Source organism: Hemibagrus wyckioides, linkage group LG10 (genome assembly GCF_019097595.1).
Source record: "Hemibagrus wyckioides isolate EC202008001 linkage group LG10, SWU_Hwy_1.0, whole genome shotgun sequence".
Classification (NCBI taxonomy): Eukaryota; Metazoa; Chordata; class Actinopteri; order Siluriformes; family Bagridae; genus Hemibagrus; species Hemibagrus wyckioides.
The window spans coordinates 23,961,782-23,989,641 of NC_080719.1; the positions used below are offsets into that span (position 1 = coordinate 23,961,782).

Below are 27,860 nucleotides of genomic sequence, written 5' to 3' on the forward strand. Positions count from 1 at the left end.
AAGGCAAAGATACACATTATTCTGAGTGCTGTCTGTAGGCTGCAGCAGCACTTTATTATATTTAACACAGCGAGCGCGCATCGAATCTGTCGAGCATCGAAGTTTAATAAAGAGCTCTTGTTCTATAAAATGACCTGGCTAGCTAGTCTAGCTCACTCAGCTAGCTCGTGGCTTACCCGGACATGCTTCTGCAAGTTAAACCGTCACTGATCAACTGTGATAGCTCTATGGGTTTTGGCTGGCATAATCTACAGACCTGGACCACACTGTTTCCTTTTAAGGATTTAAAACTAAAGATAGCTGATATGTTGCTCGTCTTCACTGTCTCAGACATTGCTGCCTTTTGACTAAGGCATCTGAAGTGCTGACTTTCGAGAGGAAAATGATTTGAAATAGTCTTGAAATAAATTAATAAAACTAAAAAATAACTAATAAATAAATAACGAAATAAATAAATAATGAAATTAATTAATTAATGAATTAAAATACTTTTAAAAATCATTTTAAGTTTATTTATTGAAGTGTTTTTTTTTTTACGTTATTTCTTTAATAAATAACCTTTAAAAATGTAAAGGATTTAAAACTAAAGATAGCTGATATGTTGCTCGTCTTGGCTGTCTCAGACATTGCTGCCTTTTGACTAAGGCATCTGAAGTGCTGACTTTTGAGAGGAAAATGATTTGAATTGGTCTTGCAATAAATAAATAAATAAATAATTTCATTAAAATACTTTTAAAACATTTTAAAAGTTTATTCATTGAAGTAATTATTTTTTTTTACATTATTACTTTAATAAATAACCTTTTTAAATGTTTTTAATAAGTATTTAAATATTTGCCTTGGGTAAACCCCCCTTTTTGCTCTATAACGGTAATCAAAAATTAAAATATTTTATTTTTAAAAAAGCTCAAGTAAAATAAACGTACTATATTAACGACCTAATACTCTAGCTTTAACTTCACTAACCCACAGGAAACATTGTGGCTCTTTTTTAAACAAAAGCAAACCTGGCACTTGAAAGAATGAAGACGAAGATCTGAGTGAGGACTGGTGCCAAAAAACATGAATCATGTATGCTAACCTAGAGTATTCCCTCTTCCATTCCAGAACCTCCATCATACTCATTCCAGTGGCATTTCTCACCCACCTCTATCATCCTGTTCTTAGGAAAATACCTCCTGCTCCTGTGTTTAACGAAACCGCAGGTCGATTAGTCAGTATAACAGAATTGCTGATGAGCTTGACAGATTGAGCCTTGTTCTTTATCTGAGGCACAGCTGGATTCCCAAAACTCCTCATGGTCATATACACATCATAAGACGTGACTAAGCCAGACAGATGTTATGGCTAGTAAGGAAACTGGAGGGGAAGAATTTACTCAAACCAGAAACAAAAACAGAATTAATGATCTGTGGGAAAATGATCATAAGGTGAAGTAGTGGTCTTGTGTTAACATGTCCACCCTTAAAAGTGAAAGTACATAAAATCAGGAAGCGTCTAGAACTATATGCTTGTTCACGTAATTTTGCATCGTTCAGTTCACAGGAAAAGGTAGCAGGGTTAAAGTTGTAGTGGTGGTGTGGAGCTCATTTCTTTCTTGGACTTCCAGATCATCAGTGATCATTTGAGTTTATATGAATCTTCACAAGCTCATATTTTTTTGTAACTAATCAAGACATTTTACAGAATTAAGAGCAGTCCTTGTGAAAAGTTGACTGGTCATGTTATTGATATCAGCTGGGATGGATTTGACAGGATATTACAAATCTAGTTGATCTGAATCGAGTGTTGTTTAATTTTCTTTACAGTTTTGACAAAAGCGCTGTATATGAGACAAATCATAAGTTTACACTCGTTTGAATACCTTATTGTTTCTATAGTAACAGCTAATTTCTATAGTAACAGAGACATAGGGATGTAATAATTAGTGGTTAAGGTGTTAGACTACTGATCAGAAGGTTGTGAGTTTGAATCCCAAGTCCACCAAGCTGCCACTGCTGGGCCCCTGAGCAAGGCCCTTAACCCTCACTTGTATAAAACGAGAGAAACTGTAAGTCGCTCTGGATAAGGGCGTCTACCAAATGCCCGAAATGAAATGACTCACTCAGATAAACAGATTAAAAAACATGAAATTGCAAACACAGGATTCTTCTTTAAACTCCTACCAGTGAAGGCACATGTGTAATAACTTTCTATGATCGCTGTTCATGTTTGATTGGAGGAGGGCTTTGGCTAAATGTGATGTTGTGATGTCACATGACAAGTAAGCTGCTCAGAATATCATGCTTGTTTTTTTATGTAAAATATCTGCAATCGCAAAATCCTGAAATCCTGAAAGGCACTGATATATAAATCAATTATCCTGAACTTGTTTATGGTCTATAGCTCTTCCATGCTGATGTATGGAAACAGTCAGCTCGTGGTTATTAAAAAGATTAGGACGATTCAGACAAAGTGAAAAAGGTAGGTATAGTTTCTGCGAATGTAGTTCTTCCCTCTGATTGGACGAGACCTCTGTCTCTCAGGATCTACAGGAAGTCCAGCAGTATCTGCAGCAGTAGAAAGTGGATTGGTGTGTGTATGAACACAGCTCTGCTCTTATAGCGCTCCTTACATCCTTTAATCTGGAATAGTTTGGTCTCCGAAACATTCCTGGTGTGTTTTTAGAGATCACAAACTAATCTTTACTCCATGATACACTATCAGTATATCCAACATCACACCATATTCCTCACAGTAGCGCTGAATGAACTCCATTTTCTTATAAATATAAATATATAGAGAATATTTGTTATTCTCTTTAAAAGATTTAAAGATCAAAAGAACAAATGGTTTAAAGTGAAGGCAGAACTCCACACATGTACAAGAAATACAGTTAGATACACAATTTCCTACTTCCTGTAGATCCTGAGTGACAGATGTCTCGTCCAATCAGAGGGAAGAATTCCATCTGCAAAAACTATACCTACCTTTTTCTCTTTGTCTGATTCGTTCTTGTGTGTTTGGATCTGTTCATTTGTTTTGCACTTCTCACCCACCGTATGTTCTCACAGCCACGTTTATCTTTAGCTGGCACTGTTTGAGCTGCTCCTAAAGAAGTAAATGCTCTCTTTATCTTTTCGGACACTTGAGCTTATCAGTGATAATGGCAGCTTAGAGGACACATGCTGTTCGAGTGCGTCTTCTTTATCAGACTCGGCACTTTTTTTATGGTGTGTTGTGTGATTTATATGAATGAACATTTTATTTCATGTGTATTTATATTTTGGTCAAAACATTTGGTCCAACTGATCATCCTGCTTAAAGAAATCTTTCCATTACTTCTCCTTCATGTATGTTTGAGAGAAGAATCACACCACAAATCATTGATTATTATTTCCACCCTTTACGTCAAATACAGATATTATTTGAGCATGCGACTGAGAGAATAAATAAACACAAAAAGAAATAAATCCCTGTTAAGTCTTGTTTACCTTTAGATGAAGTTATTCGTCCACATCCGTTCCGTTCATTCACGACTAACATCTCATTGGTCTGAATCTCTTTCAGTTCCCTAAACAGTTTAGATGAGATTTAGCGGCTGAAAAACTCGACACGACAATGAACGGCTTTTCTTTTTCACAAATTTTCTGGCTCTCGTTCTTTTCAGACATTTTTGTCCCTGTCTCTGATGATTAATGAGGACACTTGAACATAAGGACGTAAATAGTGCGCAGTTGATTTGTGTGAGAAAGATTCAAGAGCTGAACAAATCAGACAGGATGATTATCTAAAGCCTTCAGTTCCACAGCAATAGAAACTGCTAGATTTGGAAGCCAACACACACACACACAATCACGCACACACACACACACACACACAAACACGCACACACATGCACACACACACGCACACACACACACAAACACACAGAAAGAGACAGACACACACACACACACACACAAACATAGACAGACATACAGACAGACACAAACACAGACAGACACAGACAGACACACACACACACAGAATCAATGTAGCAGAATCTGATGTTCAACATAATGAGGTGAAATATCTCCACAATGACTGATCCTATTGTTCCTGACTATAGCGTATCTGCACAGAATATATATATATATATACATCTATCTCATGCGTAAAGACCTTTCCATTCTACATTTCCAGATGGTGTTCTGGACAATCTGCCGGTCATGACCTCGGTAGAAACAAAAAAAAAACCCACCTCTTATGTAAGATTCCACGGAAACAGTTTAATAGCATCTGAGCAAACGGAAATGTTTATATGAGGATCAGAGACACGTCTGTCCAATCGTACTCATCTGTAAACTCTGAGCGGAGTTACACTGTCTGGACACTGGACAGTGTCTGCAAAGACGGATTGATGGACTGCTGCTGCATTTATCGTTTCTTTATGACAAAGCCTTCCTCATACAAAGCCTTTTAATTGAGGATCTTAAAAAAGCCACCGCTTGATGATATCACGTGAAAAAAACATACGTTAAAAAGAAATAAATGATATTTTAATCCAGCATAGCGCTGCACTTAGGCTTACTATTCTGAAAAGCTCATATACTAAAAGTAATAACATTAATATGAGAAGTTAAGGGAGGCTTCATGAAATCCACAAAGCTTGGGTCAGATCTTTTTTTTTCTCTTCTTCTTCAGATCCAGATCCAGATGAGAGGGGCAAAACAGAGCCTGCTTATAAAGTGTCCCTAGTGAACACTGAACTCTAACACCTGAGGCAGAAGAAAAGGTCTGAACCTAACACGAAAACAAAAGAGCCTTTTCTTCGCGCGCATCACGGCTGGCTGCAGAAACACGTCTCCTGCTTTTACCAGCAGAATACCTAAGCAACACCACAGAGTTTTGTGCCTGCGAGCTTCCTCGTGATGCTCAAAGTTGCATGATGTGCAGAAGCGGACCGGCAATGTGACGCTGATTGCAACAAAGGCCCTACATATTTCAAATCATCTGAATAAGATGACCACGCTGCAGATCTTTCATGCGAAGAACGTTTGCTCAGAGGGCAAAAAGAGTTGGGTAATACCTGGGTGTATGGGCTAGAGTGAAGCGCCTCTGAAGAACAATACTCCGGTTCATCAGAAGTTTCCTGAACAGCACTGGCGAGTTGCGTGGAGAGTTGCGTGGAGACAGTTTAGTGTTCGGGGATTCGCACGGAGAACCTCCTGAAGATCTTGGCTTCAGCTTGATGGCCTGGGCTGCCATTACAAGAGAGCTGTCCTCTTCTTGCGTCCCACTCATGCTCCCTAGTGTCTTTGATCTCCTCCAGGCTGAATTAAACTCAATGGATATCCGGTATTCCTTGATCTTATCCTCAGAAACCCTGCACAAGCTGGCACGAGAGCTTGATAAAGTGTCAAACAGAAATGTATTCCTTCTCCAGAGGTCCCATGTCAGACTCAGGATAGTCTCACTTAACTCACAGGAGCTGCTGAGTAGTTTTGACACACACACACACACACACACACATGAATGTAACTCATCGCCTCCCGTCCATTCCTGGTTTTATTTACATTACAAGAGTTCGCTCCCTCCCCCCCCTGCCTAAATATGGCCGGATGAATTACTGGGAGGTTAGGCTGCATGAGTTGGGAGGCTGCGGTTGGAGAAAATTAGGGAGGAGAAATGGCGGACAAGGCGAAGGGGTGGCTTGGCCTGGAAGCCCACAAAGGACTGTATGGTTGGAGTAAAAGGGAATCATTTCCTTTCTCAGCTTGTGTGTATATAAACATTAACCACCCCGTTTCTGCAGGCCACTGCTCTTTCCAAACTGCTGGCCTGTCCTAGGCCACAACACACACTTTCTCCCAGACTATGGTCTGCTTTGCCAGCCTGCTAGCAACACACACACACTCAGTCATATGAGAGTGGAAAAAAAAGAGAAAGAAAAGAGCAGCTGTGGAGTCACAATGGAGTTTCCTCAAATTTTCTAACCTCCTATGCCATTTATTTGCCCAGTCACCCAATACAATAATATTCTTCAGAATAGTAAGCCCTTATATAGTAAACTCGACAAATATGACACCAGTCAGTAGCAAAGCCAATAACATAAAATTATAACCATACTAACAGGTAGTTACATTTCCAAGGAACACTGACAATACAAACAAACTTGTAAAATGATATCATTATATCATTACACTAGGTTTCTCTCAGCTCTGGAAAGATTTCCGCTTTCCCGGGAGTATAAATACGAGGTTGCAAACACGTAAATTCCCTTCCTCATTCACTGCCAAAAAGCATTCTCATAAAATAAACAGATGGTGGATCGCAGAAATGGGAATTTTCGCCAGCGACGTTTTGTGATAGCCTTGGTGATATCAGGATTTCAACCCTACTGAATTCAAAAGAACAATTCACTTAATAAGAACAGAATCCAGACAATACTGAGCATTCAGTAAACATTCAGTAAAGGGTAATTATAATCATTTTGTAAATGTAAATTTAGCTAAGAATATTGTGCTTAAGATAAACTATGAAGGATTTGGACATTTTTATTAAAAGGGGACAATAATTCTGGGGCCCATCGGTATTGATTAAAGCTAAAATATATATATTTCTTTTTTGTTAAAAATATAATTGTATTGATAATTATTATATTTATTTATTATATAAAAATGTAATTATTGCTACAAGTCACTCAGATGAGCCAGCTTTAGGCATGAAAGAGGCATGGCTACAGAGTGACGGACAGGAGCATGTGGCCAATCAGGGGAAAGCGAGAGAGAAAGAGCATGACAGAGTAAATTCTCATTCATCATCTCATCTCACATCATCTCAACTCAAATAATCTCATCTCATTTTATCCCACATTATTTCATCTCACATCACCTTATTTAATCTAATCTCACATCACCTCATCTCACATAATCTTATCTCAAATAATCTCATCTCATCTCACATTATCTCATCTAATCTCAACTCAAATACTCTCAACTCATCTTTATCTCACATCACCTCATCTCAAACAATCTCATCTCACATTACTTCATCTTATCTCACATCATCTCATCTCAAATAATCTCATCTCGTCTAAACTCATCTCATTTTATCTCACATCATTTTATGTCAAATAATCTAATCTCATCTCATCTCATCTCATCTCATCTCACATCATCTCATTTCATCTCAGACAAAACACACAAATTACATAATTAAACACACTGAGAACACAGAAACAGGTGAAATAAACAGATGGTGGATGTGTAGAATTTATTTGTAATCCTGTCATAGTGAGGAAACCTACAAGATAGTTATATCCTCAGAGTAAAGTGCAAATCCTCATCCAAAACCCCAAACTGCATGCTAATATTGTACTAAATATTTCATACACCGTCAGCGTCATTAATATTTATAGCACTTAGTGACCATTAAGAGGTTCAGGACCGAATCTCTAAGGGATCTAAGTTGGAGATCCTGGGCCTCAGCCCATCCCTGTGTCGCTGGATCTCCAACTTCCTGACGGACAGACCACAGGCGGTACGGTTGGGCAACCATGTCTTACCCTCACTCACCCTCAGCACTGGAGCCCCCCAGGGCTGTGTTCTGAGCCCTCTGCTGTACTCTCTGTATACCTATGACTGTGTGGCCACTTCCAGCTCCACCAACATCATTAAGTTTGAGGACGATACTGTGGTGGTGGGCCTGATCTCCAACAACGACGAGACGACCTACCTAGAGGAGGTTAGAAACCTGGAATTATGGTGCCAGGTCAACAATCTCCTCCTGAACGTCAGCAAGACTAAGGAGCTGATAGTGGACTTCAGCACCAAGCAGGAGAGGAATTACCAGCCCCTGACTATAGACGGGTCCCCAGTGGAGAGAGTGGACAGTTTCCGGTACCTAGGTATTTACATCACGCGGGACCTGACATGGTCCTGTCATGTCAACACCCTGGTGAAGAAGGCCCGGCAGCGTCTTTATCTTAAATGCCTAAAGGACTTTAAACTGCCCTCAAAGGTGCTAAAGACATTCTACACCTGCACCACTGAGAGCATCCTGACGGGAAGCATCACAGCCTGGTTTGCAAACAGCACCAAGCAGGACAGGCAAGCTCTCCAGAGGGTGGTGCGATCAGCCGAGCGCACCATCCGCACCGAGCTTCTTGACCTGGACACTATATACAGCAAGGGGTGCTGGACCAAGGCCAGAAAGATAATGAAGGACCTCAGCCATCCCAACAATGGACTCATCTCTCTGTTGCGGTCAGGGAAACGTTTCCATTCCTTGAAGGCAAACACAGAGCGAATGAGGAGGTGCTTCTTCCCGCAGGCCATTCGGGCCCTCAACCAGAACACCTAGAACCTGGACTTTCTTGACTTACCCCACACATGAACATTACATTCTACCTCAGCTGATTGTTGCACACACAAATTGCACTACTTGTATACTCTGCACTACTCTGCACACACAATAACCACACTCACTGGACATCTTTGTGTGCGTACTGCACCGACACTTTACTTACCGTATTATTTATTGTCGTTACGTTTATATTTATATTTGACTTTTTTATCTACATACATGTATATACTATCTATTATAGATGTTTATACACATATTTATGTATTTTTATAAATATTATATTATATCATTATCATTATATATTATAGATATTATATTATTATACTATTATATTATTTTTATTATATTATTTAGATATAATATATTGTATTATATTATTATTATTAATTATGTTTATATTATATTTATATATAATACACTTATATATATATATATATATATATATATATATATCTATATATTGGTGTTTTTCATAATTTATCATGTCTTTAATTTCTACTATGTTAGTTTTTATTCTTCCTATTTTTCCATATATATTTTTATTACCTAAATCCCTATACTTTCTTGTCCACACACTTTACTTTATACTCTTCTTCAAATGTAGGACAGTCGTAAAAAGCATTTCACTACATGTTGTTGTGTATGATTTTGTATTTTTTTTTCTGAATACAGAGAAGCTGGAATGCATGGAATGACAGAGTGACATGCTTGCTTGTCATAAAAAACAAAATTGAAAAGAAAAAAAGATATATATACATATATTCAAATGTTTTTAATAAGCCTAAAATACTCAATAATTTACTGTGGCGGTCAAAAATGTTCTGACCTCTTCACCTATTCATACACAGCTGTCATGTGAATGCTTGCCAAATCCAGCCAGCAGATGGGGCTCCTAGAGAACATTCCCAGCCTTACATGAAGCTTACACACGTACACTAGCTCTCTGACTTGGCAGCACACACACACACACACACACACACACACTTTACATTAGGGAACAAATATTATTTGGGCCAATATGAACACTAACGCTTTAAAGAGATAAGAAGTTTTCAATTTCATGGCTCACTGCAGCCTTGGTTAGAAACAAAGTATAATTCTAATAAAGTTCTATTCAGAGATTAGGAATTTAATCCGATTGACAATGTCTACACTCGCTAAGAATCTCGCTAGGTCAGAGTTTTACGATCATTTAGGTTCGATGGCAATTTTATTATGTAATGTTTGCTGCTTATTTATTTAATTACGTAGTGTGTATGTGTGTTCTTATTCTTATTCGGTATAAATGCCCTTTAAGGAGGTCCAGGTCCATTTTAATGGCCAGCTCAGGGTTGGGTATGAATTCCAAACCGCATAATGTCCTCTTGACATTACGTGGGCAAAATAAATGTGTACTACGAACAGACAAGTGAAGCAACAGAGAAATCTGTGAGCTGATTGGTTAGCGCAGCAAGTACTAGAGTTCAGTAGCCTGAACCAAGGCCATTGCTGTAGAAACACATTCTTTCCTTTTCTCTATGCAGAGCCTTTTATTCACTATGCATGACAAGAGAGATTCAGTCAGTAAACAGTCCAATGTTTCACGCTACGGATCAAACCGAGCTTTCTAATTCGCTGCACCAGTTCACCAGGGTTAACCTGTGCATGGGAGTAACAATCCTTCAGCAGCACACGGAAGTCATACAACGTTAGAAGAAACATATTTAAATGTAAAAGTGTTTAGTTTTGCGTTGCTTTTCAGATAAGCATCAATCTATTGAGTCTCATCATGTAACTAGCACGACAATACAGCAGTGCTGTGAAATCCCAGCTTCCTATTAAACTGCCTTGGCAACCAGAGAGAGATTTATTTCAGGTAAAAAAAAGAGAAGAGTCTCTGACACTCGGTGACCTTCAGTGGTCTCAGCTTATGCTTAAGAGACTAAGAACAAAGTGAATGGTCCCTTTTGTTTAAATTCGTCTGTCTGCTAACACTACGGGAAAACTGTGCCTTGACTACAGTTTGTTCATCCAAAAAGGGGCTGGCCTTCTTGAACTGAACCGTTGCTATTTCTAAGACTTACGGTCATTTGCAGTCACTTTTTAAATATATTGTTGTACTGATGAAAAACAAATTTGGAGCAATTATTGGAAGACGCTGCCCTCTTGTGTACGATTTAGGCTAAATCACGTAACATTTAATGCCGTCGAGAGGCACTAAACCCGGTCATGTCTCTCCCCCTGTAGGCAGAGGCAGAGATCTAAAACTGTGCCATGACGAATTCGCCGCTGAGAGCAAAGTTTCTAATCAATTCGTCTCGAGCCATGGCTTAACAAACAGCGTGTCAGAATCTCTAAAGAACATCATGTTGACTGAAGTCAAACAGTGCGGCTGTGAGGGGACAAATCACACATCGCTCATCGTAGCGGATGCACAACAACAACACCTTGGAAGACACATACAAGGAAAAATGGCTCTCGTATTTTTGGTTTTGAAAAGGTTACCCATGTCTGATGGGATTATTTTACCAGCTACTCAAACACCTGTATGAATACATAGTCTCCCCAAAATGTTAGATCACATTTAAGTCTTATACATTTCTGGCATTTGGCTGACGCTCTTATCCAGAGCGACATTATACAGTAATTTTATGCTGGAAGAATTATTCTGAGAAGCAGAGATGTTTTATAAGAAAGCATCTTTAAAAGCAAGCACCCATTTTCTTACGTTAGAACAGTAAAAAACGATTACGATTCTTGATGAGTGCTAATCTATAGGCTGAGTGCTAATCTATAGGCTGAGAGCTAATCTATAAGATGAGTGCTAATCTATAGGCTGAGTGCTAATCTATAGGCTGAGAGCTAATCTATAAGATGAGTGCTAATCTATAGGCTGAGTGCTAATCTACAGGCTGAGTGCTAATCTATAGGCTGAGTGCTAATCTATAGGATGAGTGCTAATCTATAGGCCAATCTATAGGGTAATCTATAGGGTGACGAATTAATAGAGTCTTTGGCAACAAGACTAAAATCTTTCCTTAATTAGTTGATTAGTGATGTGCTACCTGTGCTGCGGTGATTAAGCTATAATAAACCATCAGAAAAAGATGTTTCCAGGCAGTGTGATATTTCACGGAATTCATGACTCATACTTGTCTTCATCAGGGTTAAATGCTTTGCTTTCCCGCCAGACGATGAGTTGTGCTCTCGCACTGGGGCTTTTACATGATTACTGTGGCTCTGTGACACCACAATGCACAACATCCTGTGAGGCAGGTATCCATAGAGACTATCTATCTCAGTTGGGGCACTGCCCACAGACGAACCCCTTTCGTGAGAAAATTGAGTTTGAGTTTGCATCTCTAACAAGTTGGAACTTGTTGCCCCTGTCGCTGAGAGGTGTGTCTTTGTGTTTGGGTTAGTCACAGACAGATAACTAAAATGGATGTCCTGGAACAGCACAGCAAACATGATGGGGTTTAAAAAGCATCTGCCATGGGATTGATGGAATACATGGATGTCCTTTTAGCTAGTCGGTTGGTTGGTAGTCTGGAAACCTGTGCTCTTTTCTTCAGTGCTCATGAGTCTGGGGAACAGAGAGAGCAGAAGTGTCGAGGATGTACAGCGAGCTAACTGAGCCAAGAAAGAGCATGCAGGTCACAGGCTCTGGAGATGGACAGGGAATGCCATACTGTTTAACAGAACTCATATTTATATCAGATACTATATCATACAGTCACTGACACGCATGTACATGCACACAAGAAGGAATACAGGTGATTGCCACCTACGAGAGGCAGAAGAGAACAAAACATAAGAGCGAGTATCCATTACAGTTCGACAAGTTGCCAGTGTCCATCAACATAGATAGCCAGTAATATGAAATGGAATGTTAAGTCTTTTAATGTCTCAGTTTAGCTTGAAGGACAGTCCTAGTCTAAAATACTGAAGCTTTTTTCTAAGGGTATGGGTTTTTTTTGATGTTACTCCTCTTACTTGTGCTGGTATGTCAACGTGTATTTTTCCTACAGGGGATTAATAATGGTACATCTCATCTCATCTCATCTCATCTCATCTCACATTATCTCATCTCTCATCATCCCATCTCGTGTATATTTATTTAGCAATGTTTTGTCTAGTGTGCTATCACGGTCTGAGGTTCTCACATCATCATATCTCACATCATCTCATCTCAAATAATCTCACCTCACCTCACATCATCTTAACTCACATCATCACATCTCACATCATCTCATCTCACATAATCTCATTTCAAATAATCTCATCTTATCTCACATCATCTCATCTCACATCATCTCACCTCATCTTCATCTCATCTCACATCACCTCATCTCACATCATCTCATCTTCATCTCATCTCACATCATCTCATCTTACCTCATCTCACATCATCTCATCTTCATCTCATCTCACATCATCTCATCTTCATCTCATCTCACATCATCACATCATCTTTATCTCATCTCACATCATTTTATCTCGTGTATATTTATTTAGCGATGTCTTGTCTAGCATGCTATCACGGTCTGAGGTTCTCACATTATCTCAGTTGACATCATCTCATCTCAAATAATCTCATCTTATCTCACATCATCTCATCTCACCTCATCTCAAATCATCTCATCTCACTTCATCTCATCTCACATCATCTCATACTTTACTGCTCTTAAGGGTCAAACTGCTAGGAGAGTCCAGTCTACACTGCTCTGGCAAACAGGCTAAGATGCAAACACTAATCAGAGCATACTGAGGAGATCAAGACACCAAAGGTGTATATTCCAATATAAATAAAAACAAACAAATAAAAAATAAACAAATGAATATTTAATATATGTCTATATATATATCTATATATAAGATTATAAGATTAATGATTATATTATATTATATTATATTATATTATATTATATTATATTATATTTTATCAACAGTATAGTTATTATAGAATACAGACTACATTACACTAAAAAAAACATTTTATATCTAACAAATTAATTAAAAACCAAACATACATGAATAATTTAAAACCTTGAGAGGAAGTGCACAAAAAATAACAGCAAAACAACTTCATTTACAAAATGGGATATCGGTGCCTGAATGTGAAATTAACCTACACCTAGTCCTTCATGCCCTCTGTTAATACCAACATCAATCTATTTACAAACATAGTTACTTCAGACCACTTTCCTCAGCTTCATTTACCCAAGAAGCTGTGCACAGCCACATAAAATCTCCCTTTCCTGTCTAAAAAAATGGACAAAGTATAAGGAAATTAGAGTCAAGAGAAATGAAAATGAGTCATATTGGTGTTTGTATTATCCATCCATCTATTTTTGTACTCCTACACAGGGTGACAGGGAGATTGGAGTCTTTCCCGGGGGACTCACAAGGCGGGGAACACCCTGGACACACTCACCCAACCACCCACCCACCCACACACACACACACACACACACACACACACATACACTATGGACAACAGCCTAAAAAACATGTCTTTGGACTGGGGGAGAAAACAAGAGTACCATGAATAAACCCCCAGAGAGAACATGCAGACTCCGAGCACACAGAATTGAGGTAGGAAACTAACCTCCAATCCTGAAGGTACTTTTGATATTTTCACAGGGCTTCTAGACCTTTAAAAAGTGCACATAATAAATATATGCTTAACTGGATGTCATAAAATTTGTCAGATTATTATTCACAATCATATATTAATGATATATACAATATATAAAGACCCAGGTATAGTGAACAGTGAATATTTCCAGCTGTGTAAACTACAACACAGCTATATTTCTCAGTACACTTGTTCTCAATTCTTCATATGTTACCCAGGTACACCTACATTACTGTCTTTCAGCACACATCTTCAGGTGAAGAAAGTGAGAAGGCGTCTAATCATCATTATCACACCAGGACACCACACCTTCAAGACATCTTCAAACCCACCGTGGAATATCAAGCTCATTTACAAGCCATGAAAAGGTGAGAGGAACTAGTCTGAGGCTTAATCTGGATCACGTCCCTCAAGTGCAAGCCTGAAAGCAGAAAATATGTTGCTTTATACTACAGTGATATTGAGGAAACGTCCAGGTGATGCCCTTGGAGAGCTAAATTCGCAGCTAGCTACCAGTCGTGTTATCAGATTGACAAATGCGGCTAATTTAAGTTTGGATTGTTACTAACCGGTGTTTTATATAAGCCTCCTGGGCTATTCTTTCACTAAGCAGGATGTCTGACATGCTGTTGATTCATTATAACTGCCTGTTCCCAGAGGCTCTGTAACACACAGATTGCTTTCAGTATTCCTGTCTGTACCATGTGGTCATGCTTGTACTGTGTTGTTATCCACCGGTCGAGACGGATTAGAAGGTACACTCGAACAGGATACGGGAAGTGTTTACAGAGACCCACCTTTTATATAACCTGATTATAACCTAATCATATAAATGTACAGACCTAAAGCATACTCATGATCATTAGAATAGGAAGGACATCAGATTCTCAGTTCCCATCACTGCTTATCAGGAAGCAATCAAGTTACAAATATCCTAAATATTCGACATTCATCTTATACGATCAAGTGGAAGTGATATTATATCTGTTTGTTCCTTATAGAGGGAAAGATTCCCATGCGATAAGCTTGTGCTTTACTTAGGCTTCAGCCAGATCTTCGCTGGGTTCATATTCCTGTATAAATACACTACATGGGGTATGAAATATAATATCCCCCCTTCAATCTGATAAACCCCTCAATACATCACTGTATGTATTCTCTGTACATTCATATATCTATATATATATATTATGTATATTCATAAACATTCTGTATAGTCATACATATTCTCTGTATATTCATATTTATATTTTTGTGTATATATATATATATATATATATATACACACTATATTGTCAAAAGTATTCGCTCACCTGCCTTGACTCACATATGAACTTAAGTGACATCCCATTCCTAATCCATAGAGTTCAATATGACGTCGGTCCACCCTTTGTAGCTCTAACAGCTTCAACTCTTCTGGGAAGGCTGTCCACAAGGTTTAGGAGTGTGTTTATGGGAATTTTTGACCATTCTTCCAGAAGCGCATTTGTGAGGTCACACACTGATGTTGGACGAGAAGGTCTGGCTCTCAGTCTCCGCTCTAATTCATCCCAAAGGTGTTCTATCGGGTTGAGGTCAGGACTCTGTGCAGGCCAGTCAAGTTCATCCACACCAGACTCCGTCATCCATGTCTTTATGGACCTTGCTTTGGTCACTGGTGCACAGTCATGTTGGAAGAGGAAGGGGCCAGCTCCAAACTGTTCCCACAAAGTTGGGAGCATGGAATTGTCCAAAATGTCTTGGTATGCTGAAGCATTCAGAGTTCCTTTCACTGGAACTAAGGGGCCAAGCCCAGCTCCTGAAAAACAACCCCACACCATAATCCCCCCTCCACCAAACTTTACACTTGGCACAATGCAGTCAGACAAGTACCGTTCTCCTGGCAACCGCCAAACCCAGACTCGTCCATCAGATTGCCAGATGGAGAAGCGCGATTCGTCACTCCAGAGAACGCGTCTCCACTGCTCTAGAGTCCAGTGGCGGCGTGCTTTACACCACTGCATCCGACGCTTTGCATTGCACTTGGTGATGTATGGCATGGATGCAGCTGCTCGGCCATGGAAACCCATTCCATGAAGCTCTCTGCGCACTGTTCTTGAGCTAATCTGAAGGCCACATGAAGTTTGGAGGTCTGTAGCGATTGACTCTGCAGAAAGTTGGCGACCTCTTCGCACTATGCGCCTCAGCATCCTCTGACCCCGCTCCGTCAGTTTACGTGGCCTACCACTTCGTGGCTGAGTTGCTGTCGTTCCCAAACACTTCCACGTTCTTATAATACAGCTGACAGTTGACTGTGGAATATTTAGGAGTGAGGAAATTTCACGACTGGATTTGTTGCACAGGTGGCATCCTATCACAGTTCCACGCTGGAATTCACTGAGCTCCTGAGAGCGACCCATTCTTTCACAAATGTTTGTAAAAACAGTCTGCATGCCTAGGTGCTTGATTTTATACACCTGTGGCCATGGAAGTGATTGGAACACCTGATTCTGATTATTTGGATGGGTGAGCGAATACTTTTGGCAATATAGTGTATATACACTTTTTTCAGTATATCTGCATCTGCACATATGTTTATATATTTCACTACTGCTTTGCACTTCTGGTTAGATGCTAACTGCATTTCGTTGCCTTGTACCCATTTGTAGTGACAATAAAATTCGAATCTAATCTAAAACGTTGAATCTGATCTAATAAAATGATATAATGTGCCTCATAGGATGCGCCTGATAGGAAGCCTCTGTTTCTGATAATTCTGTCAAAGGTTTAGCTCTTGGTAAAGAATTGTTTGTCAGCCAACTGCTTTCAAACCCTACTGATGAGACACACTACTACTACATCACAACAACAACTACTACTACTACTAATGCTACTACTACATTATTACTATTACTACTAATGTGAGGACTTCTGCTACTACTGTGACAAGTATTATTACTACTACTACAACAACTAGAACAACTGAGTACTGTTACTAGTACTACTACTACTTCTATTACTACCACAACTAGAACAATTGAGTACTATTACTACTACTACTACTTTTTCTTGATATGTTCCTTCAATAAGCTTAAAGAAGTGCACTAAATGTGCTTGTACCATTTGGTGTCAAACAGTGGTACAGATTAAAACCTTCTTTCCCCTCAGAGTGAGAAGACTCTAACAGGAACAACATCCGAGCCAATCAGTGGGTCTGATGTTGTTCCTGTCTTACTGACCCACATCATCTCAGGTTCTAACTCCCGCCATGATTTCCACCTTCCTGACAGCCTGTCACATTTCTAAAAGATAATAGGAGGTAATAGGAAAAGGCTGTATGATGTATGCGATAAGAGAGATGAAGTGGCAAGCTGATGGTTTGGTAGCAGGGTGCAGCTGGCCCATTAAATAAGCTAGGATCAGTTATCAAACCCAACAGTAATGGATGATTATGCAACCAGTTCTGCCATTCCCGTCTTGGCTGTTTATCAAAGAATAGATGAGAAGTATCTTTTCAAATATAAAAAGCAGTGGCTGATATGTTAGATGATGCAGGAGGGGAAGAGGAAGTGTTTTTCTGTACTGGAGGATGTGGATGTGGTGAAAATGTTGAGATGATTATCTACATTGCAGCATACATTAGTCGAAATGTGATACACTGGTGAGAGAGATTCTTCTCCTGTATTTTCTGTCTGCAAACAACATTGCATCTTGCCAATTTACAACAAAGTGGCCTTTGCTTATTTTATTATGGCTCTTCTTTTCATAGGAAATACTTTTCCCAAAAGGACTGAAAGGACTTGAATGCACTGATAATACTGTTTTTAATAAAGCTGCACTTGTATGTGTATGTTCACAATCAATTTCAATCCTATGCTCACTGACCACTTCATATGAAAACCTGAACGCTTTCCCATTTAAGCAATTATTCGATCAGCTAAATGTCTAGCAGCGCAGTGCATAAATTCATACAGATGCTCAAGTCAAGAGATTCAGTTAATGTTCACATCAGTCATCGTGGAGGAAAAATGTGATCTATCAACGGCAGGTGTTCCTAATAAATATGCCGGTAAGTGTAGCCTGGGCTTGTACTGTGCACGAGCTGTGAGGAAAAAAAAATCACTCAATTCATCCCAAATCATAAAAAAATGATTGAATAAAGAACAGCAGGGTGGAAAACGTCTAAAAGGCAAATGGGCTTTAAAAATGACTGCTTGTTTACAGAGCAAAATGTTCTCTCAGTCTGTTGAATGTTTTGCACGGGAAAAAAAAACAACAACCAAAAAGACGAGCTCAACGAGGGGAACATTAAAGAATGCACCAAATGAAACGTGTTGCCTTCCACTAATCAGGAAAAAGAATTTATTTAAAAATACGAAAATATTTTCTTTACATATACCGAACACTGATATACACTGCAGTGAAGAACTTCTGAAACACACACACACACACACGTGGAATATTTTGTATGATGTCAAAACTATTTCCTTATACAGTTTGCATCTCTCAGTGTGGCTTTGTGACTTGCTGGGAAGGTGGGATTGTGTAAAGCTCATCAGTCATGATCTGCCTTGAGAAGCAGGATTAAGCAGAAAGTGCTTGAGCAATACACAAAGATCTTAAAAAGAGCATTTTTAAAAGCAAAAGTCCCCTGAACCGGCGTTACATCCATCCATCCATTTTCTATACCCGCTTTATTCCTAATCAGGGTCACGGGGATCTGCTGGAGCCTATCCCAGCACACATTGGGTGAAAGGCAGGGGTACACCCTGGACAGGTCACCAGTCCATCACAGGGCCACACATATAGACAGACAACCACACACACTCACACTCCTGGTGTTACATAAAATTTAAATTAATGATCCACATCTATGAGAATTAATACAGTTGGATAAAAGTTATTAAACAAAGAAGATGAGAGCTATTAAAGGTTAAAAGAGACACGATGATAATAGATGGTCTGGCTGTTAATGAAGTGTGACTTGAGTCTACGAGCGAGTCATTTCCTTTCAACACACTTGAGGAATCTATACAAACGACCGTATTCCTGCCTTCACGTTAACGCTTGTTCGCAGCAGCTGTGTTGAAACGAGAGTGTGAGGCCAAATATACATCTAATCCACGTCCTCGTTATTGCACATGGTGTGAAAGTGAGACAGTAACAGGAAAGCTCCCAAAGGTTTAGTCAGATCCAACAACAAAAAAATGTAACCAAAAACATTTTTTTTGAGGCGCTTGTGTCTGAGGCTTCTGAATATAATGATGTTCTTTTTGATTTTCGCAAATATCGCAATGAAATTGCATGGAGAAATGAAATAAACAGAATCATACTGTTTCAAGGAAGGAAAGTCTTTTTACTGAAATATATATACACAGATCAGGCATAACATTATGACAGGTGAAGTGAATAAGACTGAGTATCTCCTCCTCATGGCACCTGTTAGTGGATGGGATATATTAGGCAGCAAGTCAACATTTTGTCCTTAGCCCCACATGAGGTCTAAATTTACGTCTATGCATCCTGAATCATTTTCTACAAATTACGAGCTGACAATTGGGTATATTACCTATATTACATGATGATATTAATATTGATTTCGATGTTAGAACTGCAGCGTAAGCATTATTCAGGATGACAAAGTGTTAAATATCCACACAACCTGACATGAGTTCCTTGATGATATAGATGTGATCAGATTACGCCATTACACAAGATAATAAAGGACAACAACTCTTTTTTTGGATCAGGTGATCATGTTTAAAAAGCAGGTAACGTACCACTGTTGTATTATTAATAAAACAATAACGTAACATTTATAGCACATCACATGCTTTATGACTTCTTTCATTCTCATGGCGCAGATAAGAACACAGTGTGCAGCCGATAGGAAATTGGGGATCGATGCCATTTCCGTAGTTCACTAAGATGGGCTATGAGGTTAAAATATAAGCTCAGCTTTCTTCAGCATATTGATACCACAGCACTAATCCGAAATGATTCGTCAAATTGAATCGCTTTTTAAATCCGACTGCAATTTGCAAAACAAAAAAAAAACAATTTTCTTTAGTGATTGGCTTTGAGTCATATCATTTTTAAATAGGTTTTTGCCTCCAGTGTTGTCATCATTCTTTACATAATGCTTCATAAAGTGCCGTAATACTGAATAGTGGCATGATCTTTTGCATAAATCTCACATCTAATTTATTTATCTGTTGTTCCAAGAACCTCTTGATGTAATAAACTCAATCTGTCTTTCTTTGTTTACCGCCTAGAGGCATGTGTTTCTCATAAACAGAACAATAAACAAAACAATATTTTTAATAAGGAAGATGATAGTTCGTCTCCAATAAACTTAAAGCATACTGTAATCACTGACCGGCTTCCACTTTATTTTTCTAGAAAACAGACCAGCAACATCATGTGTACCTAATCTTCGTTATACAGTATATGTATTTTGCGGTGAGAATGTAGTGAAGAGGACAAATGCATGGCTTAGGATGAGGAAAGGGTTGCGGCGTAGTGGGAGACCCGCGCAAGCTGCCTCGTGTGAGGACCTCATGTGGGGCTGCAGCTCAATATGTTATAGGATGGATGACAGCACGGAACCAGGAGGCTCCGGCTTCCATCGGAGATCTTTCTGAAAAGATCTGAGTTGCATAAGATAACGAGGAAAAAGTGAGGAGAGACTGTCTGCCGACTCAACCCAGAATTCCCCGGATTTCTGTTTATCAGTTTCAAGTAAAGATCTTTAAAAAATATACATAAACAAACTGTTCCTTTACAACACAACACAGGGACATACATATGCCTCCAGTGACATGCAGCTATCCCATAATATTAACTCATACTAACAACAGCACATATCTTGAATGAACTAACGGATGATGCCTCATGCATATGCTGAATGACCTCAAATTATTTTCTACACCTTGTCTATGAGTCATCTAGTGTGTGTGGGGGGGATATAAATGTCATGGGGCTGTAGGAATTCAGCGTTAATATATTAAAAAATAAGAAAGTAGATAAATATAAGAAGCTCGAGCACTGTGAGTCATGTTCATACACCTACCTCTGGCTCTCTATTGAAAACTCAATGCCCGACAGTCAGCAGTGCCAGCTTTCATCACACACTTGAGAAAGGAAAATTTGCATAACCTGCATTTAAGAGCAAAAATAAGCAACATTTGTCTTTGCATAGTACGGCGAAAGTGTTTCCAAGGCGATAAACCACGAGTCCGGCGAAGCTAAGTGGCCGACGCACGTTTCTATTATGCTCGCTCTCCTTTTCGCTATTGTCTAGTGGTGTTCAAATATTGTCTCACTCTGTTATGATCACTGCCAAGTCCCTAGTCACACTGTTTGTATCCAGCTGGACTTACGCTACCTGAAAAAAACAAAAAAACAAAAAAACAAACAAACAAAATACACAAAGGCAGTAAATGGTACATTTCCTTGTTGCTGTACTTTTAAACATTTATTATGCACGTTTTTTTAAATAAAAAGAAATTTTCATGGTCTCATGCACAGTACACGGTGCAGTCAAATGCTTTTTATGCCTATGAAAGATATAAAGGACAGATAAACGTGTATGTGTGCAGATATTGGTGATCAAGCTAACAACATAATATGAATATTTATCAGCAGTGTGTTTTACCTAGAAAGATGTGAGCATGTAAGCTTTATTCAAATAATTTTTTATGTGCAATGTAAAAGTCCTGTTCACCTCCAGATCGATAACAAAAGAGCCCATTTAAAGAAAGGGCAAATTTAGTATTTTTTGGGGGGAAATCTAGGTGTATGATCCTAATGTTCAAGCGTGTTGAAGAAATGAATAGAAGTGCAGACCTCTGAGGCAAGTTGAGGCAATGATGGAACAGTGTAATAGAGTTAGACTGATTTAATTATTTAGTTGTTTCTAATAAGACCTGGTGAGACACACACAAAAAACAGGCTTTTAAAGCTTGTGCGCTGTAGTGTAAAGAGTTGTAAGCATGGAGCACTGCAGAATTTACCGTCTGTGTAGAGATGATGGCCAGGACATGCGTGGCTTTTTGAGTCCGGGCCGGTGATTCTCCACAGTTTTGTTTCGAGCCAAGTAGCGCTCGGTGTCTGAGTGATATCGCTGTTTGATGCGAATGTGAGTCCGAGGTTGTCTCCACAAATGTTTAGGTGGTTTGGCGAAACCGGCACCTTCCCGAGTAAGCGCCGCGCACTCCATGCTCTCCTTGCTGAACTACACACTGCTCGAATATTTAAAGATACAGAGGAAGTGAGATGACCGTCACGGCCGGAGCTGTCCACACGCGGCTGGTGCTGAAACTCGGAAGGCCAAAACAAAACAAAAAAAAGTTGCACGAAACAAAAGCTGATCTGCAAACAAACACAAGTGCGCTGAATTTCTATCCGACCACAAGTCGTTTAAACAAATAATCCGATCATGGCTTTGATCGTTTCAGTCTTATGTGCGATCCGATTTTCGAAGAAGATTCGCCAGTCAGGTTACTACACTGTCCGTAAAGCGCACCGAGCTGACTCAGTCCATGCTTCAGTTCTGCTCAGAGCTCAAGTGAGTCCTCCGATCTGCTCGGCTGACTAAAAAGTGGAGAAACTGAATCAGTGCGATCAAACTGACGCCCAGCCTGCGTTACATCACCACGCGCACGAACCCCCAACTCCATCTGTGTGTGCGTGCGTGTGTGTGTGCGCGTGGTGTGTATGCAATGCATCACCGACATACATCAGAAGCAAAGTAGAGTCATGTCAGGCATATATATATATATAGAGAGAGAGAGAGAGAGAGAGAGAGAGAGAGTGAGTGAGAGAGAGAGAGAGAGAGAGAGAGAGAGAGAGAGAGAGAGAGATAGATAGATAGATAGATAGATAGATAGATAGATAGATAGATAGATAGATAGATAGATAGATAGATAGATTTTCTCTGATGTCCTGCTCATTACTGCAGAATTGATATATCGTGTATGCTCGTGTATTTCTGTAAATCTGTCTTTTTTAAACAATGTCTAATCACTAAAAGTGCTATACGATGTATAAATAAAATCATAATAAATACAACTGAACAAAGCCCTAAAAAACCCTTAAAAAAGGCATGGCAAATTTATTTACATCTTGTTCACAAAGCCCATATGAAGTGCTTTGCATAGCTAAATAAATGAATAAATAAAAATAAAAGAAAACTGGGAAATGAAAGATGCATAATAAACAACTGCCAACAAAACCCTTAAACACTCAAATCACAATCAAGAATATATATATATATATATATATATATATATATATATATATATATATGTATATATACTCCTCTTAAAAAAGGTCAAGCTAATCTAGAACCTTGGTCAAATCTTTTTTTGGGTTACCTCAAGAAACTTTTGGTCCATGATTCTTTGTTATAATTGAATATAACATATTCATAGAATAGAATAATCATCCTACAACAGGAAAAGATTCATTAATCATAAGTTTCTTAATGAAAACAAAAAAGGTTCTTCTACGGAATCACTCTTACAAGAACCATTACTCTTAAGTACTCTTACTCTTACTTATTCTTAGCACCTTAAACTCTTTGTGTAATGTTCTTGATGGTGATTTAAATGTTTGAGGGTTTTGGTATCCTACTAATGGTGGTTCTAATAGGATTCTGTAAGGGTTCATTACAGGGCCATACAGAATATATGGTTCTATGAAGAACCTCTAACATCTGTGGCACCTTTCCATTGCAAAAAAGGTTCTTAGTTTGTTTTTTGTGGCACTAAGAAATAAGAGCCATTTACTGAAAAGTTCTTCAGGGAACCAAAAAAAAAAAGGTTCTACTTTCCTGATAGGGAAACACTCTGTAATAGGGTTCTACATAGAACCTTCTGTCTTCAGAAGGGTGGATCAACAGGATGAGTTTTACATTAATATTATTTTCTTTTGTAATAAAATAAAATAAAATAAAATAAAATAAAATAAAATAAAATAAAATAAAATAAAATAAAATAAAATAAAATAAAGAATTCAGGAAAGCATTAAATAAACAACATTTGTCTTTTAAAGTATACGAATGTCAGGATTTGTGCCCGGCTACAATTTCAGTCATTGTGTCTGGATGGATGCTCTTGCTTTAAATTTTAATGCTAAACATGAACAGCTACACACTAAGTGAGAGGAAGAAACACACCTGAGAGGCATAACCACCCTGTAAACTGTCTTGCTGACCTTTCTCCCACTTAATCTCCCTGCCATTTGATCCGACCAGCAATTAACATTCATTTGTGTGTGTCTGTGTGTGTGTGGAGGGGGGGGTTATATGAGCAGCTGCAAAACAAGCAATTCAGGCTTCCTGTTGTGCGTTCTGATCCGGTATCTGCATCTAAGACAGCCACTAGCCTTTGGCTCCAGCATGGCTGCTTTGTGTCAGCAAGCCCTAGCCATACTGAGTAATGAGATATACAGATACATGCACGAAAGCATAATAATGCAGCTGAATTCCTGTAACCTCCACTAGTAAGAGACAACAGACTGCTGCTCAGATGATATCACAATCACCGATATCACCTCTTGCACTGAATTTGGTATAAAGGAATAACTGTAGAGAAGAATATCTGGACTTGTATGTTTATGTAATGACATTTAAATAGATTTTATGATGAGTCCAAATGTCCGTTCTGTGTATCTACTGGCTTTAGATTTAGTAGTTTTGAAAACAGAAACCCACTGTTTCCCAAGGTGCATACTCTATAGTACAACATTGAGGTCTTTGGCCCCCTGGAGTATGTGAATCAAAGCCAGGGGGTCTCTGTTTTTATTTATTCACTTATACTGATGAGCCATAACAAAGTCCTCAAAGTTGATGTTAGAAGCAGGAAAAATGGACAAGTGTAAGGATTTGAGCGAGTTTGACGAATGGACAAATTGTGATGGCTAGACCACTGGATCAGAGCATCTCCAAAACTGCAGCTCTTGTGGGGTGTTCACGGTCTGCTGTGGTCAGTATCTATCAAAAATGGTCCAAGGAAGGAACAGTGGTGAACCGGCAACAGGGTCATGGACGGCCAAGGCTCATTGATACACGTGGGGAGAGAAGGCTGACCCGTGTGATCCGTTCCAACAGACGAGCTACTGTTGCTCAAATTACTGAAGAAGTTAATGCTGGTTCTGATAGAAAGGTGTCAGAATAGGGGCACCAACAATTGAGGCAGGTGATCATAATGTTATGCCTGATCTGTGAAAAATTTTGGTCTTTTGTGGCAGCTGGGGCTTGAACCCTGATTTTCCAATCGACAACCCAGAGCCTTAACCACTTGTGCTACAACCAACCACCTTTTCTAGGAAATCTGGGATTAAAACAGTTAATACACATTGGCTAGAATGCTAATGCACCATACAAACACACATTCACATACTCATTCACATCTAAGGGCAGTTTAGCCTAACCGATCCACTGACCGGCTTGTTTTTAAAGGTGAACGAAACCAGACAAATTGGATGAAACTGATGCAGTAGTAAAAAATGCACCATGCCAGTGTCCAGTGTTCATCCCCATTCAAAGCTAAATCCAGAAGAAGCTATGTCTAGTGTGACGGACAATCACTGACCTGGAGTTACTGTTGCTAGCATCCAAAGTTGGTGTCTCAAGGTTGGCCAAGGCTGATTTGTACAGAGCCTCGAGGTCCAGCAGCTTCTTGGTGTCCAGAATAGAGTGGCGACGTGAGAGCGGGGGCAGCAGTAGTGGCCCTGAGAACCTTCGGCGCACAGCATAGCTTGACTTGGCCCCTGACTCTGGTACACAAAAACCCAGAGAATCACGGCGCCTCTGTGGATGTAAGCAAACATACAGTCAGAAATGATGACCAAACTGATTTCTGTGCTTGTATAATAATTACACAAACTTCCTGTCACATAATATAATGTCCATCATTTATGAGTGATCATAATGTATAGGATAGTGTTAATGGTGAAAGAACTGTGTTTAGTGTGCAAAAAAGACACGCTCATGGTAATACGGTCATTCAAGTATATTATTATTTCTATAGTAACGACTAATTCTCAGATATCCATATAATCTAAGCCAAATAATAAAAGGATAAACTGTGTCTTTATGTCTACCTGAGTCTCCAGTGTCAGTGGTTCTTTTAAACTGTCTGTCGGCCATCAGGCCAGTCTTGTAGGTCTATATTTACATTTAGAAGTTATAAAAAAAACACAGAAAAAATATGCTTCAAGTCATTCTTGGACAGCCTCCATATAAAATGGCTCCGAACCCTCCCTAAAGGGAAACTCTTTGTTATAGGCTTCTATTTACACTAGAACCATATGAATTCCCCCAGAGGGACAAACCACAGGAAGCTTGTAAGAACTTTGTGTACTTGTGCACACAAACTTTTTCCTTCTAACAATTTGCATGAAGTGGATTACATAGGAAAAACTTATGATGGTAAAGATTATGAGTAGCACATGAAATCAAACTAAATCCCACTGCTTCTCAAGCGGCACAGCAGAAAAGCGTGGAGCTCGTCTGTGTCTGGGAGATCATGCATGCAGAATAGAGCAGATAGCATCTGCCTCGGAGTGCGTGGGGGCAGTTCTGTGTCTTGGAGGAAGCACATGCTCGCCCCACCCTTGCTGGTTTGTAGATGTCATGTGATAGGAGATAGCTAGTGAGTTGGTGGGACCAGACCAAAATGGGGAGAGAATGTAAAAAGAACACATTTCCCTTGTTCATTGGGGTTTGTAGATATTTTTGTCTATGAGATCAGGTTTTACACAGAAGTCTAGGTGTAAAACAGGGAATACACATTGGATAGGGCGCTAATGGACCATACAAACACACATTCACACACTTATTCACACCTAAGGGCAGTTTAGCCTAGCCAATCCACTGACCGGCATGTTTTTGGAGGTGAAGGAAACCAGGCAATTTGGACAAAAGTGATGCAGGCATGGACCTAAAGTTAAAATAAGTCAAAACCAAGTTAACCTGCCAATAAAATCAACCTGAATGTGTTAGGTCAGTGGAAAAAGTTACAAACACCCAGCTCTGTGTAATGATTGTGAAGGTTTTAAGCAATTCCAGCTACTATACTTGATGGACAGCCATCAGGGAACACCGTTTCCATGAAAGGGTGTACACGGTCTGTAACAATGCTTAGGTAGGTGGTACATGTCAAAGTAACATCCACATGGATGCAGGACCCAAGGTTTCCCAGCAGAACATTGCCCAAAGCATGACACTGCCTCCGCCGGCTTGCCTTGTTCCCATAGTGCATCTTGGTGCCATGTGTTCCCCAGGTAAGGGACGCACACACACCCAGTCATCCACGTGATGTAAAAGAAAACGTGATTCATCAGACCAGGCCAGCTTCTTCCATTGCTCCATATTATACAGTACATTGTAAAAAAAAAAAAAAGTAAACATATATACACTTATTTAATAGCAGCATTTGGTGGCAGTATTGAAAAGTGGTGTGGAAAAACAGCAATTGAGAAGGGTAACAAATTAAAGGCAAAACCAGTAGGGACAGGTGGATTCACACCATGCAAGAAAAATGCCCCAATTCAGGAATTTTGCTGCAAAAAAATTCCTTAAAGGGACGCATCACTGCACTTTATTGCAAAGATCATGAGAGATTTTACACTGACGTGCTACACATCGCTCCTCAACCTTCATCAAAACATCAGCCCAGGGAATATCTTTTGTAATAATAGAGTTCATCCCTACAGTGTGCTTCAGGAGATGTGTGTGTATAATCTACACCAAACATGCTGAAGCTGTTCTGGTGGCTAGTGATAGACCAAAACACCGGAGGGAATTCTCATTTTATTTATTTAAAGGATGTAGGTGTAAATATTTCATAGCTGAACAGGTTCACTAAACATAGTAATTGTTGTATTATGTGTTTTATGTTTTTCAGAATTGATATATCACTCATTT

At 39.3% G+C, this 27,860-nt stretch overlaps 1 protein-coding gene across 6 annotated transcripts in view; it reads right to left on the minus strand.

Moving 5' to 3' along the window:
- Nucleotides 1-27,860, minus strand: part of LOC131360348 (cAMP-specific 3',5'-cyclic phosphodiesterase 4D-like) — a 77,387-nt gene that overhangs the window by 36,260 nt on the left and 13,267 nt on the right. For 2 of the 6 annotated variants that reach the window (XM_058400719.1, XM_058400716.1), the window contains exon 3: nucleotides 25,525-25,742. In XM_058400719.1, the coding sequence (XP_058256702.1) occupies nucleotides 25,525-25,742 (218 nt within the window). Of the gene's footprint in view, nucleotides 1-5,050; nucleotides 5,488-21,942; nucleotides 22,541-25,524; nucleotides 25,743-27,860 lie in introns of those variants that run through there. The other 4 variants (XM_058400720.1, XM_058400717.1, XM_058400718.1 and 1 more) reach the window with 3 other exon arrangements.